Raw genomic sequence first — 18,910 nt, 5'->3', positions numbered from 1 at the left:
TATATATATATATATATATATATATATATGCAGTGGCAAACTGGCAATGACTTTTATGAGAATTTACCTAATATACAAATATAAAAAATAAGGGAAAAAGGATATATATTATTTACACATCAATGATCAGCATTAAAAACATATAGTTGATCAATACAAACTATCGCTCAACATTGCCACTCTTCGCCTGAATCAAATGTTCCATTATGGCTAATGTGGCAATTAAGCATCAATGTATGTGGTTTGAACTCCGCCAAACATCAATGCATGTGATTCGAGCTCTGATCACCAGATCGTAAAAGAAAAACCTTACCATAACATCCGCCCTCTGTTAAATGTTATCAAGGAGATGTGAAAGGGTTTCCGGAAGAACTTCCACCCAAACCCGATCTCAATCAGATATTTGAGCCAATTAAGCCAACACATCATTCCTTACAAATGGGAGCAAGAGAATAAAACCTACAAAGATAAGATTACTCATTCTAACTGCTGACCACTGAGTCCCTGATTTGAGTTGACATGAAAATTGCTAATCGCAAAGCATTCTGATGACAAAGTTTCAGAGGATTCTTCAATAGTGTGACACTGGCCTTCTTCTCGCCCGACAGAGCCACATGTGCTATGGTGAACGAATTACCCATTTCTGATGCAAATTGCCATTCCCGTACTGACACTTCGAACCAGTTTTTACTTGCGTATCTGGTGGTCTTAACTTCGACATACTCCCGGCTTTCCTGTCCAATGATCAGGTCATATGGTAGGCCACTCTCAGTTTGTTCATTCACCCATTTCACCATATTTGGACCCATTTTCCTATTTAGATAATTGTAAGCAATGATCTCCCCGAGCCTGCCAGTTCTACGTGTTTGCTGGTCATCTAGTGTTTGCAGACAAATATTAGCCCTTTCAAGTGAACTCGACAAAATTTTCAAGCTTAAATCTGGGCCAGGACGCACCGATGGATCAATTTTTTCATTTTTGGTTTCTGAGACAGAATTAACCTGGCTGTCGAGAGCATCAAAAGAATCCACCAACTGAGTTTCTTCTTTCAGTATCCCAGAATCATCTTGCAACACAGATGAGCTCTTTGAAGCCAAGCCCTTTTCTACAACCCAATCTTCATCAATCTCAATGGGATCAGGAAGAACCTCAACTTGTGTGGTAAGTCCAGGCGGGTTTCTCAGCTGCACCTCAGAGCCACTACATGACTCCATCCCTGGTCTTGACCAGAGAGGATATCTTCTTGCATGACTAAAATCCGGGGCAGTTTTCCAATCTGTAGGTGGCCAACTTGGACAGATGCCTGGTTTCCTTTGAGGTATAGAAGCATTCTGCTCAGCATTAGAGCAGGGAGCAAGTATTGGCTGGGTGATAGAATCAAGTTCTTCCACCGCGGAAGATAGAGACCAAACAGGTTCTTCATCAGGTAGCCTTGGAACCTTTTGACTATTCACGATGAAAAATTCTGTCTGGTCAATGCTTGAGCCAGACTCTGCCATGGTTGTGACCATGTGAAGAAAATTTGCAAAGTGTAGCTCGGCAGACCCATCAAAGAAAAATCGTGAGAGCTCCAAGAATATGGAGTGTGAATCTGCAGTATGAGTAGCATATAGAACACTCCCCTGAAGAAACAAGCAAACTTTAATGTCTCAGCATGATAATAGAAAAGCTATCAAGGACACACAAATAACAACTTCAAAGCATATGTCATCAGAGTTAATAAAAGGTCATAAACAAAGCTTAAAGCTATATGTTACTGACAACACTTGCAACTTGGGATCTTGGAATATATAATTACCAACATGTATATCTTTTCATCATTAAGAGAGACAGGGAGCTGCTTAACCCTGGTTAAGGCAGTTTTTGCATTAATTCATTGAATCCACAGTGCAGACCCAAAATTTCAGTCACCTGAGCCCTTTCACATGCTATGTGCAGTTGTACACAATCAAAGCATTAATGGCCTGTTTGTACAGACACCCTTAAAAAATGATTTCAGATTGAGAAATTTCCACCAAATAACAGAACACCAAACCATTAATTCAGTAAATTTTATCTAAATCAGCATGTAAGAGTGTAAAAGAAACAAATTAGCTATTTGATAGCTCCTATATCCTATATCATAAACATCCAGTTAAAAAAACCTTCTACATGATGTCAGCAAGGTGAACGCAACTTATGTTAACTTTTTGTTTAATTTAAATACGAAATTTCAACAAAAACACAGAACAAATAAAACAAATGTTTTTTTAATCTTTGGAGCATTCCCACATATTGCATTTAGGAGAAATTTCTATGACATTGATATCATTTCATCTGATATTTTATTATTCTGACAGTTTTGTGCAAGTGTGCTAGCTACCTGATGCAATTGTCCTGGAGGCTTGGAACTAAGTTAAAGGATAACATGTAAAAAGACTTTGAGAAAGATCATAAGTGAGTTAACCATAGCAGAGATACCAACCAGCAGAGTAGAAGAAAAAGCGAAAACAAATGATTACAGACATTTTACTTGGATGTGGAATGTTCTGGGCCATAATATGGGCGCAGGCATGAGGTATGCAATGTAGCTTGGCTAATGGAACATCACTGATGAGGTTACCTAGTACAGGTGCCAGCATGGGGCATGCCAGTTACCTCAGCTCATGATGCATCACTCAGGGCATCTTCCATCAGCAATAAGAACATTTTCAAAAATAATCCATGAAATTAATTCATGATAAATAAAAACAAAAGCAAAAGCAAGTGGAAAATTCATATTACACTGAGGATAAGGTCCTAAAGAATTTTCAATCAAAATATTGTATAAACTAAGGTTTGTCAAGAACTTGGAAGGACATTTGCTCTTAAGTTCACAAGCATATCTTTCACAACTTTCATTCTTAGCACAACTAATTCAGAAGATTTCTAGATGTATAAAATTACATACAACCATTAAAGTCAAGCATGAAGAGGATCTATAATAATAAGAACACCTAAGAAATGAAAACTCCAGCACACAAAAGCTTGGTCTACAAAAAATATAAGCATAAGATTTAAACAAAAAAAAGAAAAGATATAGGTCCCGGACCTGCAAAAGGCAGCAGCATTCAAAGCGCTTCTTAGAAGTATTACCACCACCTCTCAGAGAGTGCTTGTAGAACAACTTCTCAACTACAACAACTTGTAGCTGGATTAGCTTCTCAAGCCCAAACTGTTTCAAGTCCGAATATTTGTCTGGATACAGTTTATAAATGTAGCGTTGAGCATAAGGTAAGACCCAATTTATCAAAGACATCTTTTCGTTGTTGTCTCTTGTCCCATAAAATATTGCTTCACGAAACACAACCTGAAGCATGCAGCAGCACACTTTAGTTGATGAAAATGAATGAATAAATAAAATAACAACCTCCAGAATTTCCCAAAAAAATGGCCTCATACCTCTGAAAGGGCAGGAAGACCTAATTTTTTGAATAATTCAGCAATCTTTCCAGAGAGCATTTCTTTCTCTTCATTATTAAGTTCACCAAACTGCAAGAAGTCAATGCCATTAGAATGTTTAAACTGCAGCTTCAGGTCCTCATCGTCAGCCCAACATACGAGACCAAATGAAGAATGGAGAGACACCCATTTATCCTGCATGGTTGGAAGTACTCTGCTTTCCAAATTATGAAGATCATTTCTTAAGTCAAGAATGTCCTTGGACTTCACCAATCCAGATTTAACATCATCAGACCATCTCAAGAAAACCCGAAAAACCTGAAAAAGGGATAAACTGTCACTAACATGTTCCTGAGAACAACAGACATACAGAGAGATATATAAACGAAAAAAATAGAGATTCAACATATATGTGCGTATATAGACAGAGACCATCAGAGACAATAGTGCACTTACTGCATGAGCTGCCTGTGAGGGCAAAGTGACACTTGATAACTGGAGTAATATTTGAAGATAACTACCAAATGGAGGAACCTCATGCACATGGCACACTTGCACAAAAAATTCATGATGGCCAGGGTAGACAGAGGACAGCATTTCACATGGAAGGAAATCTGACTTCCTCTTTTGAATGCACTGGAGCACTTCCTTAACCTTCTCAACACATCCAGTTGGATCATGCCAAAACACATCCTTTGGTGAAAGAAAAGTTCCATAAGTAGCGTTCTTAGATGTAGAAGTATTGAGGAATGGGACAAATATAAAACAACTTGAAATGAATTCTTTATTTATATTCAATCTTGAAGTAGCAACCCCATCCCAGATAAAGGTATAGAACTTCGACATTTGATTCACACTGAAACAATGTCAACAAGCAGCATGTTATACACTACTAAACTGAAGAATAAAAATCATGAACAAATGGAGAAAAATCAAGAAAAAATGGTGCAATAACATATTAAACAATCCTTCTTTTAGGTAACTATAACCACGTTTAATAGAACATCTTTATGATTCAGCTCGCTCACTAGAATGCCCAAAAAGGAACAATCTCCTAGGCCCTAGCCATAAAAATCTAAAGATGATACATCATTAATTAACTCAGTAACAAAATTTTCTTCATGAATTTAGTTTCTCTATAAAATAGAACATGAAAAACTAAAAGATCAAGGCTTAAGCACTAATCAAATTACCAGAGAGAAAAAATATATCCTTTCCGGCCTACATGTTGAACTTCCACATGATCTACCAATGATATTTCAATACCTGTGGAGCATGACACTCCATAAATGTTTCTTATATCAGCATCCACTTGTATTTTATCAAGCACCGACACTATAGATAAATCCTAATGTGTTGGATACCTCAGAAAATATAAGGATTAAGGAAACAAGTTTTATGCACAATTATGTTAGCTTATGACATAATATATTATACTACAGGAAATATGTATGAATTTTGGACTTCTGACTTACCATGAAGTGCAAAATTTCCAAAATATTATTGCAAGGAAATATACATAAAATATGTAGTTATCACCTATATGTTCCTAATTTCCAAAGATATGCTGTGTCAACCTGTCTATACCGTGCTACCTCTTGTATCCACATGCATGATACATAGGCAATTGCTGATTCAAGATTAGGAACCCTAATAACTATCCCAGCTATGTATGTAATACTCTTAGCACAAATGAGCACAAGATTCTGCTAAAGTTTTAATATATGAGTGTGGCCATGTAATACAAAATAGCAGCATTTTACAAATAAATGTTGCAACAATCAAGAGAATTACAATATATACTTATTCTTTCCTAAAGCTACAAAAGAATCAAACCACTCTTGAACTATTTGCATGTGGAACTTTACTGTCATGAAATAAACCAAGTTCAGCTTAGTTTAATAAAAATCCAAGCTTGAAAAAATCCAGATAATCCTAATGATGCTCATGGAAGTTGAAATAGATACATTGCTAAGACTCTATTAATATAATCTTTATAGGGGCATCAACTTCAACCAACACTAACCAACCAAACCCAACTGATGACCCATTAGGTTCATAGGCTGGGTCTAAATCAGCAAATCTTAATGCACAGTATGGTCTGGTGGGATTCCTGTTGAGCATATCTGATGTTGATAGTAAGCTAGTATTCAGCATGAAAAAATTAATTAAATGGTTCAGGTCTTGACCAGCTAGTATGCTAAAATCACAACCCAAAAAGAACATTTCAACGCAAACACTTACCCAATACCCATCCTAACATACTTTCTAATGCACGTGCTCAATGCAATGAATATATCTGAATCAGTTAACAATTTTGACCTTATTCATTTGCTCTGGCAAAATCCTTCAATAATTACCAAGAGTGTAGTTCGTCAAACACAAAAACTTGCTGTTAAATTACAGTAGCACTATTGTTTCTACTTTCTCCCAAGGTTTTTCTTCTACAAGTGTTTACAGTTATAGAAGGCACAATTGTACATCATGTTTAATTGAATAATTGGCATACCATGAGTGCTCAAGTCATGAATCCTTAATTGCAAAAAAGAATCTACAAATAAAATCACAAAACAGAAAGTTATGAGGGAGTTAAATAATAAAAGAGTACCTTGCAAGGAAAGGAGCCTTTGATGCTCTCCAGTAGTTGAGCATTGTCAAGGCATCATCATGTGATAGCTGCGTCTTGAACCCAATCTCTTTCAAAAGCAATTTGCTAGTAATCTGCACAACAAAAACCAACAAAACGAATTTAACGTTACTCTGAAACCAACTATTGGAGAATACAAAAGAAAATTCTATACAATTGCTATTAAATCATACTATTAAATCATGTATATACAAGATATAAACAGAAATTTAATATTCACAACCTGTGGAACAGCATAGGGCACCATGTTACCCAGAACAGATCGAATTTCCTCACAATCAAAAAATAGATCTTTTGACTGGTGAAGTTCCAAGTCCATGCTTGATGCAATCCATCCAATGTTACGTATGCTCTTCATAAAAGACGATTCAATAGGTTTCTTGTACCCAGAAGATTTGGAGATAACAAAGCTTTTCGTTTTTCCACTATAATAATTATCCCACATTTTATCAAGGACTTCCAGAAGATAAATACATTTATCTCGACACTTCTCAGCAGATAAGATAGATAACAAATAATTTAACTCGGATGATTCCCAGTCGTTGATGAATGAAGTTTCAATCATAAGATCTTTATCACAAATCGGACCCACAGAAAGTAAAACATCAGCTGCATGCTTTTTAACACAGCTAATTTGCACAAAATCAGTGACACCTAACTCTCTGAAAAAATCCCTCCAAATTGTTGGCACAGATGATAATGAACGGGTACTAGGATGCTTCAGATATGCAAGATCAACTTCAAGCCACTGAAAATCTAATGTGCTCAGTTTACTAATGTCTACAGGATTACCATACTCTTTGGAAAAGTGTATTGGTTCATTATCTGGGCATCTGTAACCAGCATTTGTCAAAACTATGGATCTTTTGCGTAACTCAGCAATTATGTCTTCCTTTTCTGATTCACAACTTGCACAAGGTAACTGAAGATGACCCATAATAAAAGACAAATATTCAATCTTCCAGCTGTTATCTTCATCTTGTTTAGTTTCTTTATCTAAGGCACACAGAATGTGACTTTTTATTACTTCATGAGAAGACAACTGTTGGACACCAATTTTGTATAGCATCTGTATCAGGTTGTCTACCTTTTTCTCTTCCATGTAATTTGTAGTAATGTCTGGGGCAGAGAAAAGCAAAGGGTTGACAATTCTAAGTTTGTCATACAATCTAGGAAAATCATTTTGATACTGTTTGCCTTCAGTCCCAGCACCACAGATATCACATGGCAACCATATTGGACCATCATTCATGGAGGCATATGAGCCATCCGAAAGTGGAATAAGTGGAATTTTTCTAAGTGTCTTGACTAGGTCAGATTCCATCCGAATATTTGCAGAAAACTGCACAGAAGACTGGGATGACAATGCAGAATAAAGAATAATAAACCAAGAAGATAACCAGTTTAGACCCAAAGAGTTGATACCATCTCTAGAACGAGATAAAGATGAGATGAGATCAATCAAAACTTTAGGTCCATAATTTTGAACACCAAGAGCCTTAGCTAGTGTATCAGACAAAATAACATCCTTATTCAAATAACCAAGACCAAGATGTTTCTGAAGCAACCTATCAGATAAAAGAAGGTGAAACTGTTCATCCCAACCTCTCAGTGTTCTGCAAGGCAATACCCAAACCAAACTAGGTCCATCCAACAATAAGCAATTTGACATGCGCAACTTGGAAATAATCATGTGTGGAAGATGAGAAAAGAACCCATGAACTTCCCCAGCAAGTGGAACAAAACTCATATAGGCTGTTACAGCCTTTCCTGGATTCTCCCGATAGCAAGGAAGAGAGCAAAAGGATTGTTCCGCACTAACAAATAAAGCTGGGAATTCAGATAACAACCACTGGTTCCAAGCACTATCTCCATCAACTTCTTCTCTAGAAGAAGGTAAAATGAAATCCCCTTGAAGAATAAATTTGAGACCATAATTTCTGAGAGGAAGAAAAGCAAAAGCAGGTTGTTGGCTCAGAAGTGGCCTGTATTCTCCACCCTCGGACTCCTGCAGTGTGAAGGCCATGGCAATCTCTGTAGTTCGTGCACCCTGGCGAATGACACTTGCCTGCAACTTTTTACTTACTACCAACCAACTCATGCTCTCATTGCCATGAGAAACCTTAACAATTCCATCATCCATTGTTTCTCTTCTCAGAACAATAGATGTATTATTGAGCATATTCTTAAACCTGATACATCGAAGCCTATGAAGGAACAACAATAAGGATGGATGAAGATCTGAAAACATGGATATGATGGAGCTCATAGTTGTTCCTCGTACTAACTTGGACCTGAATGGAAGAATTATACCAGTACTCCAGGAAGTAAAATCAGCTTGAATATCCTCTCCAGATAACAATTCTTTTAACATGTCCATATTACAAGGAGAGATAACTGTTGGCAATACAAAACCAATCTGACCCTCACTAATATCGAATTTAACATGAAACCCATTAGAATGGATTTCAGGAGCATCCGTTACCTGCAGATCAATGAATTTAGACAACGAAAGCTACCTTTTATTATCACTTGCATGAAATCAGTTAAAATAAGTTTAAGAGGAAAAAATAGACGGGCGATGTTGCAATATCAGCCAACATACTTACCATACGGTGAAAAAGAAAGATGTGACCATGCACACCAAGGAAGGATGAAGAATAACTGAAGAATGATGAATGATGACAAAAATCAAGAAGCAATTATGCAGGTTATGCATATGAATCAAACAGTTAGCATGAATTTGGGATGTCTAAAATGCATAATTATATAGTTCTCCATATTTCAGAGCAAGGTTTTCCATCACCAAGAAAAAACTTTCGATTAATCACCAGAAAAGAAATGTGTTCTGTCACCAAAAAAGATTTTAATTTGCACATGAAATTAGGGAATCATCAGAGTAGAAACATGCGCACAAAGTGGTGATTAATGACTGTTTCTTTACCCCTTCTGATGATATATTCCAATCGTCCTTATTAGCCATTAGTTAAGGGGCTGTCTCATCCATTAGCATGGACTTGAAAAAACAATTCCTAGCAGCAATTTAATCTCCTTCATGGCACTTTAGCACATTTCTAGATACCCCTCCTAGCAAAATACTCCTATAGTATTCTATAGGGCAGCAATATCGCCGAAAGTAAGTGAACAGTATATCATCCATAAGCAGCTACTTAGCTTTATCCAAGAAACTTGTTTCTAACTCACACATCATATTACCTGAAATTTAGCAGAAGAATTTTATTTCTAATATTCTCACTTATTTTCCAACAGAACATAACTCTGATATCTACCTTTTCAAGATCAGAAGTGATCCCAAGAACACTAATAATGTCAGAACTAACCCAAAACCTTTACCAGTCCATACTATTAAGTAGTGATTACCCACAGTTAACAAAATAATCAACTCTGGAGATATATGAAAACTGGCGAATTCCTCATAATAAGAAAAAAAAAAAAAAGGGCCAGATAACATAGTTTCATGAATTGCTTTGGTTGAGACCATAACTTCAATCGGTTCCAACCAATGCTAATAGGTCTCAGCCTGCTTAGCAGACTATAGGGGAAATAAAAATTTTCATATTTAAGATGACTTGTTGGTTTAGATTTCAAAGATAGAATAGATGGATCATTGCCAGAGACATAGCATACTAAACAAAAAGAGCAGTGCACGTGGCTCCAGCTTGGGGAGAAGCCATAGTGTACTACAAATAAAGATTTTTAACTTTTTGCAATCAACCAGACATATTATGGAATGAATTGGCAGGAGTAGTTCCTGAATTGTTTGGGACTGGTCAAAGGCCCACTGCAGAAAATGGAATCAAATGGAATATAGATCAGGCAAGCAAACAAAGGGTTGAATATTGACCAGGACAGTAGGAACAGCTAGAACATTGCTGGTCTTAGCTGTCATCAGAAATCAGCCAAATCCAGCCGATTCCCCAGTAATTTGGTGGTTTGGGCATATCATTTCAAGTGGATGTTGACCGGAATCTACCAAATCAAAATTTTCAAACCACAGTTTAGAGACCAAAACAGACCCAAGTACATGTTATTTTATAGCTTACCACACTTTAGCAATTTATCTCGAGGGTATTAAATGTGCAGCAAGTATATGGATCTCATACTCCACAAGAAACATATTCTAACATGAAATCAGCATAATGAACCAGCACAGTATGGATCCAACCTACCCGAAATACTGATTTGAACCCAATGCCTTTATGTCCTATATATCCTGCACTTGATCCTTTTTTGGTTGAGTTTCCAATATCACAAAGTGCTCTAATGTTGTCAGCAGAGAACCCGACCTCATTGTTTAAAACAACAATACCAGTCTCCTGAAGAATGAAGACTAGTGTTGGCTCCACACTATGTAAGTAAACATTGTCATCAGCATTTTGTACCTGATATATAATCAAACGTCAGTAAAAATGCTAACAGGTATGGTTCACTAAAATACTGGGGGAGAGGAAACAAGAGAAGCTTAAATATAAGACCTGACACAACTGTATTATCAACAACACTACAACAGTCAAAATCAACAAGCATGGGAAGGTAACAAAAAAACTGTGTAACTAAGTGCAAATACAAGTCACTTCAGGCATTCCAAAGATAGCATATTTAAAATTGGCCACCAAGAGGAAGAAAATTTGGATGGTACAGAAAAATATCAAATTCACAATTATTTAAAAAGAAGTTTGACAATAATGGAACTAAAAACAAATCCCAATTGTAAAAGTAAGAATTGCATGACTCAAAGAAAGACCAAGAGAAAACAACCACTTTCTCTGATGGCGAATGGATGACAAAAGAAAAGCCTGAGAGGCTTTGTGTAAAAAGGATTAAGAAGTCAATTATGTAAACTTTCAAGAAGGCAGTCGAAAGCATCAGTTTGAATCTCCATCCTTGAGATTCTTTTTTTCCTACCATGAAGTGCTGGTGCTTTGTTCGATCAATAAGTTAAATCATTCCTTGGCTATAAACTGATTGAACTCCAATCAGATTGGAGTCAATTCAAGAACCTTGAAAATCATATCTATTCCAATCAACCAATCCTTCTAATTAGTTTTTTACCCTTCTACTTGTGATGTTGTATACCTACATTGTATACTTGCATCCTAGCTTGCTACTGCATAATTATTTGTAAACCTACATACAAATCCAAATTGTTAAGCTAGGAAAATATTTAGTTTCTGAACACTAAAATCACCATAGGAAAACCAGAGTAAATTTATTTTATTAGAAGAGTATTCAGTGAGGTTAACGCATGGCATTGATGAATTGCATTCCAGGTAATTGTTAATTGTTGAATTGATAAATGGATTGAACTGCTGACGTATCAAAAAGTAGGAAGAATAGGACAATCTGATCTAAATCATAAATAAAAAAATAAGTAAAAAATTGAATGTTCAATTTTTAAGACAAGTAGGAGAGCTACAACACAAACGTGCTTAAATGCCTTAAAGCCATGGAGTCAATGAACTTACAAGTTCCAAAAGAAGATGAGAATCCTGAGAATATAATTCTTGTGATAAACAATGAAGCGCTCTTCCAAGCCGTGCATGCTGTTTCTTTAATAAACAACTCTCTTTATCATTAAGATTTCGGTCCAAACCAAACTCTTCACGGCGAATAGCCTCAATGATAGTGGTTGCGTCTTGCATCTTTTTGTAGTCTGGCATACTTGAGTTGTCAATGGTCACACCAGTAAGAATTTTCATGTTGAAGTCATCATCACACTCTTTCTGACACCCAGGATGTAAATCAACAGATTCCTTCTGTTTACCTCCAGAAAAAGATTCATTGTTCTTCCTTGGAAAAGGAACATCATTTTTAATGCTAATATGAAAATTGTCATTGCTAAAGGAAGGGTTCACAAATAACTCTGGTGTATGATCTCCATCCACACCAGATTCAGAACACAAAGAATAAGTTGGTTTTGATGTCCTTGAGTTCATCACAGTTGTGGACCTGAAGTCATGGTAGTCTTGAACCCATTCTGTTACTCCAAGTGAAAATCCAATGTCATGAAGCATGAGACGTTGATCAGGCTGATTGCATTCGTTCAAAATAACCAGAGGAGCTTGCTTAGTAAAGAATCGAAGACCAGAGACCAATATATCTGCTGCAAAGTTCCAGAATTCTGAAGGTAGAAGACCTAGACATTCAAGTATAATCCTTGCAATAACAGCAAAAGCTTTATTCATCTTAGAAATGCTTTTGCCAAGCACACTCTCCTGTGTAAATTGGGAAATTACTTGAAAATCACCAGAACAGGGTAAAATATTAAAGTCTCCGTGAAAAGTCGGCAAATCTTGCAGATAACTTGTATCAATAGAATTCTCCCTGGCAGCCTCACTTGAATCAATGAAATTTCTTATAATAACATCCATGGCTCGTTGTGCATAGCACTTTAGAAGGGATAAAGGAGCATGACTTGTCCCTCTATACAAAGACAACAGTGATAACAATTTTAAAGCCACTTGGAATGAAGAAAGTTGAATCAAAGCTTCCAGAAACTCATCAACAGTTGCTGAAGAAGCAATCCTGATTAATTTCCCATCCCTTGTTGCTATACAAGATAGTTCTTTAGTGTGGAAGTCATTCAACAACCAGTCTATTAGTGGACCAAATGAAGGAGCATATACAAGATCCCAGTGCGACCAGGATAGTAGATCCGACAACATGGGGGCTGCAAGCAAACATTCAATGGCATTGTCAAAAGCAGAAGTTCCAGATGTGTATGCTTGTTGGTGAATCATTTTCTCATCGTGTTCTGACACTGACCACTGCTTCCCCAACAATGCTGCAGAAAATAGAACACAGCCTGGACCATGATTATCTTCCTGGCACTTGATAAGATTCAAAAAGCATTTATCAGATTTATCTCCAACAATGTGGAAGCTGGTTGTTGGAAATTGCCTTTTAAGAAGCACAAAAGCATCAACTTTGGACATAGAACAATCTTTTATCCAGTTATAGTCAGCCTGACATAGCATAGCTCTCAGTTGTTGTTCACGCATGGAAAAGTACACTGACGATGGATCAAAAGGGACCTCATTTAAAAATTGATATAGTTCACGTGGCAACAATGAAGCATATCTTTCTAAGAACTCTAAAAAATTTCCATAACCAAAAGAACTAAATTCGTCCACAGAAAAATGAGTTACCAGCCAACTCTCACAATTACAAAGCTGTTTTAATAACCATAATATCCTTCCTGAATGCAAAGCACTTTCTCTGTCAACAGAATTTTCCAACTCCAAATAATCAGAAATTTTCTTAATGATGTCATCTACAGTTACACCTGCACATGGGCAAGAATAAAAAGTCAAGAAGCTACAATTTTTTACTTTTAGTACACATAAAAATCCAAACTTGAAAATGAAAATTCAAGATAAAGGAGAGAGCTAAAATGTGCAAGCATCGGAACCAGATAAGAATCCTGCAATATGAATCACAATGTCAAAGTAGATATTCATGGTAAAAATAACACTTCCACATCAAGAGAGAAATTGACGACGACAACAACAGTCATTAAGGTGGCCACTACATTGGACCAGTAACAGCAATCTTTTTTATGCCATTGAGCTTTATTTAGAGCAATGTAACCAGTCAAACTAAACCGACAAGTCCATCTGTGGTCTTTATGATGAAGTTTTCTTGTGTCTAAGTGTCTCTCTCTTTGCACACATAGCACTAACCGACTTGCCAATTAGATTCAACTGATGAATCTACAAGCCTTCTTCGACATGTTTATACCATCTTAAACAGCTCCTCATCTTATCCTCCATCTTAGCTATTCCCAACGGGTTTACCTTAAGAGAAAAACTCACAACTTCTGCGCTGAAGATTGAAATCTCAATCTCAGTCCAGAACTGATATCAGTTGGCAGATCATTCTGGCATTGGTAAGTGCCAATGCATATTGATATCGACAGAGAAGAAAGAAAAAAAACACATCGTCCGACACATTTAATAAAACGAGTGGCGAGGGGTCCTTGACGGTAAAGGGTAAACCTATAGTCTGATGCAGTTTGGTACCAGTCAATTTACTGTCTAGTAAGCCCGATATGGTGCGCCTACTGGATCAAGTTCAAACTAGACTGAGAAAAATTGTACACTTAGCATAACAGTCTATCATCAAAATGGTAAGTACCAGTTTGTACCAAATGTTATGTCCTAAACCTTAAACCATGGCATGCACCAAATAAAATGTGAACATGAAGAGAAAAAAAAAACATCTTCTCCTTGATGATTTCACAAGATAAAGAAAAAATCAACTGCAAAAATTGTAAGTACATCTTATTATATTTTGGAAAGAAGAACAAGCAAGGGATATGTGGTGTTAAAGAAGTACAAAAAAGATAAAGTGCTTACTCTTGCTCAATCCATTTGTGCTCTCGTTAGCATTTATCATAGCAGTTTCTTTATTCACAGTCCCACCAATATATATCGTCTCAGCAGAGAAACCAGACTTGGTGGCACTTAATTCAGCTTCACCAAAGGCTTGCAAAGAATCATAAAGACTATCAACCATTCCATGTTTAATGGATGTTATCTGCAGTTACCAAGTACAAATTCCCAAGACTTGTGAGGAAAGTGATCAACTAATGTGAATGAAGGTTACAGCAATATTCAGTACTGAGGGCAAATTCCCAAGACATTCAGTTTATGACTGTTGTTGAAACATTTCATATAAGAGAAATAACATTGCTGAGGGAAAACTTACAGCAATATTCAGTAAGACAACACCAGGGTGTGACAACAAGATTCTCTTCAACCTTCTCTTTTGCGTGACTGTTGGAGCATAGAAATCCACCATCATATCAAGAACCTGCAGCAATTAGTAAAGTTTGGTGTAAGAGTTTGTTCACTTCACAAAAAATGTCGATAATACCCTCAGATGGAAATTTAACATAGTAAACATGTAATATTTTAGTTGTTCGAATATGATATAAGTATATAACAAAGTCTAATATGTTATGAAGTATGAGACTCCTTTGCCAGCATATATGCCAAAGAAAAGCATGTAGAAACAAGCAATGACAACAATGCAAAATTAGAGTATTTAACTATCATCATATTTTGCAGCCAATAGCATTAATCTTATTGTGCATACCTCAGTAATAGAATGCTCCCGGCAAGCCTCCTTCCATGTTGTAATGAACTTCTCGATGTCAACGCTAGCAAGAGTAGATTCATGCAATCTCTCTAGGCCATTTGACTTGATGGAGTCCTTTTTAAGCAACTTGCATGAAGAATGACCCTTCTTCTCTTCAAACTTCCTTTTCTTGTCACACGACTTCTTACCTCGGCTCTTTGTTGACTTATCACTATCAGGAGTTGATTTTTTAGTTGTTTCAGGTCTGAGCCCAAGACGAACCATTTCTTCAGTTGTGGATGGATAAGGACAGCTACTCACACGCTTGCCATTGTCTCTATCATGAGAACTTTGATTTTGGCACATAAATCCTTTATCATTCTCAAAAGAATCATCATCGTTGCCATCATCATCATCATAGTTGACATCATCATCAACATCATCACTATCAGAGGACTCGAAGCGGATATGTTTACCAGAAAAATCATCCCATCGAGATGAAAAGGTCTGGATACGCTTTGATAACAAACCAAACCTCTTCTCAAGCACCTGCTTTTGCAAGCGCATATTTGGAGGCTGTGATGAGTTCCTTTTTCTATTTTGTGGAGCAGAATGTTTGTTTTCATCAAAACATTTGCTGATAGTTGCCTTTTCTGCTTTTTTGGCTTCCCGAATGTAAGATATATGCAACCTATGGATGACAACCAATTAACAAAGACCTAGTAGAAAATGAGTTTTGTGGTCTAAAATAAGCATTTTAGAAAACTGATTTATCCTAGGAAAAACATGAGACAAGTGGGACATAATGTTATATTAAAAAAACAAGTTTCATCCTAGACAATGGCAAAATAAAAAATAATAGCCAAATCGTAAAAATCCAAAGAAACTATAAAGGCATTAGATTTTGACAAAGAGAAAGAAACCATATGAACATGGAGAAATTAAAAGTAAAAGGTTGGTGCTGCCTATTGCATTTTACCACAGATTAATTGGGGAATAAAAGTGGCATCTTGCTCTTCAAAAGACAATCTAGGTTTCACTATATTATACATAGAAATCAAGACACCACACAACATGATAAAGCATAAGAAAATATAAATTAAATTGGAAAATTTTTCTATTCTTTCACTTTCATATTCTGTTAATGAAAATAATGATATTCTTAATGTTATTGGTATTATAATTTTTTATTTCATTTTTAATTTGTTTATTTTATTTAACTTTAATGTATTATATAATAATATACTGTATAATAATATAATAAATATAGTCCACAAATTTAAAATACACACAGAAGAACAAAATCCAAGAGGGTTGCATGAGAGACAAAGATGCCCAAATTATCAAGTAGTTCCGCCTAACTACCCACGGTTACAAATATGTCAGAATGATAATAAGTATATACAATTGATGTTCCCATATTCAGATTAATAATAAATCTCCAACTAGTTGGGACATTATGGCCTCCTTGTTGTTTGGTATTGTTGTGAATGGATCTCCTTGCCATCAGCAAAATTGCAGTTTAGAAGTCACAGAAACTAGGACGGTTGAAATAACAGAAAACCATCAGTCAACAATCTAACTAAAGAAGGACAACATGACTGCATTTTTGGCCAATTCAAGAGAAGAGCAATTTTCTGGTTATGCTCATCTGTTATTCAACCAAATAAAGAAATATAAGCAAGAAAAATAAGAAAATAAGCATGATTTTAGCGATATAAATAATATACTTTTGACTGACTTAACCATAGAAAAACTTACACAAAAATTGCAGAGAAGTGTGTGTGACAGTGCTTGCACAAGTTCTGCAGAGAAATGTGTGCTAAAAAAAAAAGCCTAGATGAAGTATGATACTAACTTACTTCTAGAGCAGGCTGAGCAGCAACATTAGCAAAAAAGGATCTAATTGTGTGTGTGTGTGTGTGTGTGTGTGTGTGTGTTTGTCTATATATATATATAATATATATATATATACTCCAACCAAGAAGGAAGGGCACAGATTATGCAAAATTTTATAGATGAAAAGCTCATAGTGAAAAGACTGTGGTAGAACCGTAGAAGACAAGTTCACAGTGAGAACTCCAGAAATTGTTGATTCAGAATTCAGAATTCAGAATAACAAGTAAATATAGAGATGAAAGGATGACACTATTGAAATAAGAAAAAAGGATAAATAACATATCCTTACAGCACCATTACCCATGAAAAATACTTGTAACGAGATACCTATGAAGCATGAGTGTTCCAAATTTATTTCTATATCAATGTTAGACGAAGACACTAGTAAAATACTTGACTTACGAATACATGATCAAAGACCTGAAGCATATTAGTAATCTAAACATGTATGCATATTAACATTAGCATATGGTACATAAGAGCGAACCTATAACCAATTTGGCCATTTAACTTGCTATGAAATATTAATGAGACAACTTCCTTAACATTTCATGTGTGACATTTTTCTGTAAACACTATTAAATATATGATGATCTACTGGATCAATTAAACAAAATATATCTTCAAATGTAATCTTTTGTCAACATATAATGAGGTTAACTTTTTTTTTTAGATGGGCAATATCATGTTGTATCCAAGACCATGCTTAAAAAAACAAAACCAACAAAAACATTAATATTAAAAATCTTTCACACCATTAAGTTAATCTTTCCGTCAAAACAGAAGATGCATTAGAATTAAATGATCGGTGCAGCAACAGAGTCATCAACTCAACACCACTCCTTTAAGAAGCTTATAACTTTTAAAAATAAGGTAGGTTAGGCATACCCTAAGCTCTGAATGCGCACACAAAGCTTTTCCTTGGATGATACCAACTTATTCTCAGCAAGAAAATCCAAAAATTCCTCCACCATGATTGTCTTCTTGTGTTTCTCCATAAAAGTTTTTAATGAATCAATAATTTCCTCGGTCGTTATCTTGAAGATATCAGTCACATCAGAAGCAAGAGAGAAATAATGCTCGACGAGTGGGTGCCGAAGCAGCGGTCCCAGACCAAGCTCCTCAAACCGCTCAACGCCCTCGTTCTTGCATACTGCAACCTCCAAATCATACAGTGACGTGATCCTCCGTGCACCAAGGAAACAGTGTATAAATGCACTTATCTGATAAACACCTAGAGTTAAGGAAAAACAACATACAAAAGAACAAAAGAAAACAAAACAGAAGTTTCTTGATCCTGTGGTTTTCCTATAGTTCGACAAAGGAAAAGTGTACAGAGATTGAGGAAAGGAAGAACCCACCTTTCCTTCTGTGACGATTAGGCTGTGGAGGGATGGAACATCCTGAATTTGAAACCCTAAGGCGCTCCAAGATTCGATCTTTAGAGCGAGGAGAGCGGCCTGCGACACTTTCCACGACGAGACGCTCTGACCGGCGGCGACGAGGTCCCGGTGAGCCTTAGTGGCGGCGGCATTGACCCTGTCAAGAAGGGCTTGGGGGTTGGGGGAAGGATTCGGCTGAGGAAAGAATGGGTTCTGGAGGTAGGGCAAAAAGGGAGGTTGGAGGAAGCTAGGGTTCTGGAAGGGGTTTGGTGGGAGGTTTGGAGGGTTTACATGGCCTTGAAGATTGCCGGGAAAGGCGAAGTTTAGATTCTGAGGGGGTAAAGACGGGTGGCGGAAGCCCCCAACGCCGCCGCCGCCCCTGCCGCCGGAGCGGTTATACGGCGGCGGCCGATACATGGCGCCGACGGTAAAGAAAGCGCTCCAAAGGGTTAAAAGCGAA

At 36.6% G+C, this 18,910-nt stretch overlaps 1 protein-coding gene across 1 annotated transcript; it reads right to left on the bottom strand.

The window, feature by feature from the left end:
- Positions 1-88: 88 nt before the first annotated feature.
- On the bottom strand, positions 89-18,900 carry LOC135596992 (protein NO VEIN-like). Its single transcript, XM_065089349.1, has 13 exons — positions 18,430-18,900; positions 17,957-18,291; positions 15,188-15,860; positions 14,798-14,902; positions 14,446-14,626; positions 11,554-13,373; positions 10,258-10,470; positions 6,291-8,552; positions 6,029-6,141; positions 3,877-4,276; positions 3,421-3,738; positions 3,071-3,328; positions 89-1,622 (listed from the first exon to the last, which is right to left on the bottom strand). The coding sequence occupies exons 1-13, from the start codon at positions 18,865-18,867 to the stop codon at positions 483-485; spliced, it is 8,256 nt and encodes a 2,751-aa protein (XP_064945421.1). The 5' UTR covers positions 18,868-18,900; the 3' UTR covers positions 89-482.
- Between the last annotated feature and the right edge of the window lie 10 nt (positions 18,901-18,910).

The sequence above is a fragment of the Musa acuminata genome, chromosome BXJ1-11, assembly GCF_036884655.1.
Source record: "Musa acuminata AAA Group cultivar baxijiao chromosome BXJ1-11, Cavendish_Baxijiao_AAA, whole genome shotgun sequence".
In the NCBI taxonomy this organism is placed as follows: domain Eukaryota; kingdom Viridiplantae; phylum Streptophyta; class Magnoliopsida; order Zingiberales; family Musaceae; genus Musa; species Musa acuminata.
This window is presented reverse-complemented; position numbering and strand designations above follow the sequence as displayed.

Bases quoted from the DNA above. Each gene is read 5' to 3' on its own strand.
- LOC135596992 (XM_065089349.1), bottom strand. From the start codon at position 18,867: ATGTATCGGCCGCCGCCGTATAACCGCTCCGGCGGCAGGGGCGGCGGC. The intron at 4,277-6,028 runs GTACTCTTTTAT...ACATTGTTTCAG, and splicing joins AAGGCTCCTTTCCTTGCAAG to TGTGAATCAAATGTCGAAGT. The intron at 3,739-3,876 runs GTAAGTGCACTA...TCCCTTTTTCAG, and splicing joins CCTCACAGGCAGCTCATGCA to GTTTTTCGGGTTTTCTTGAG.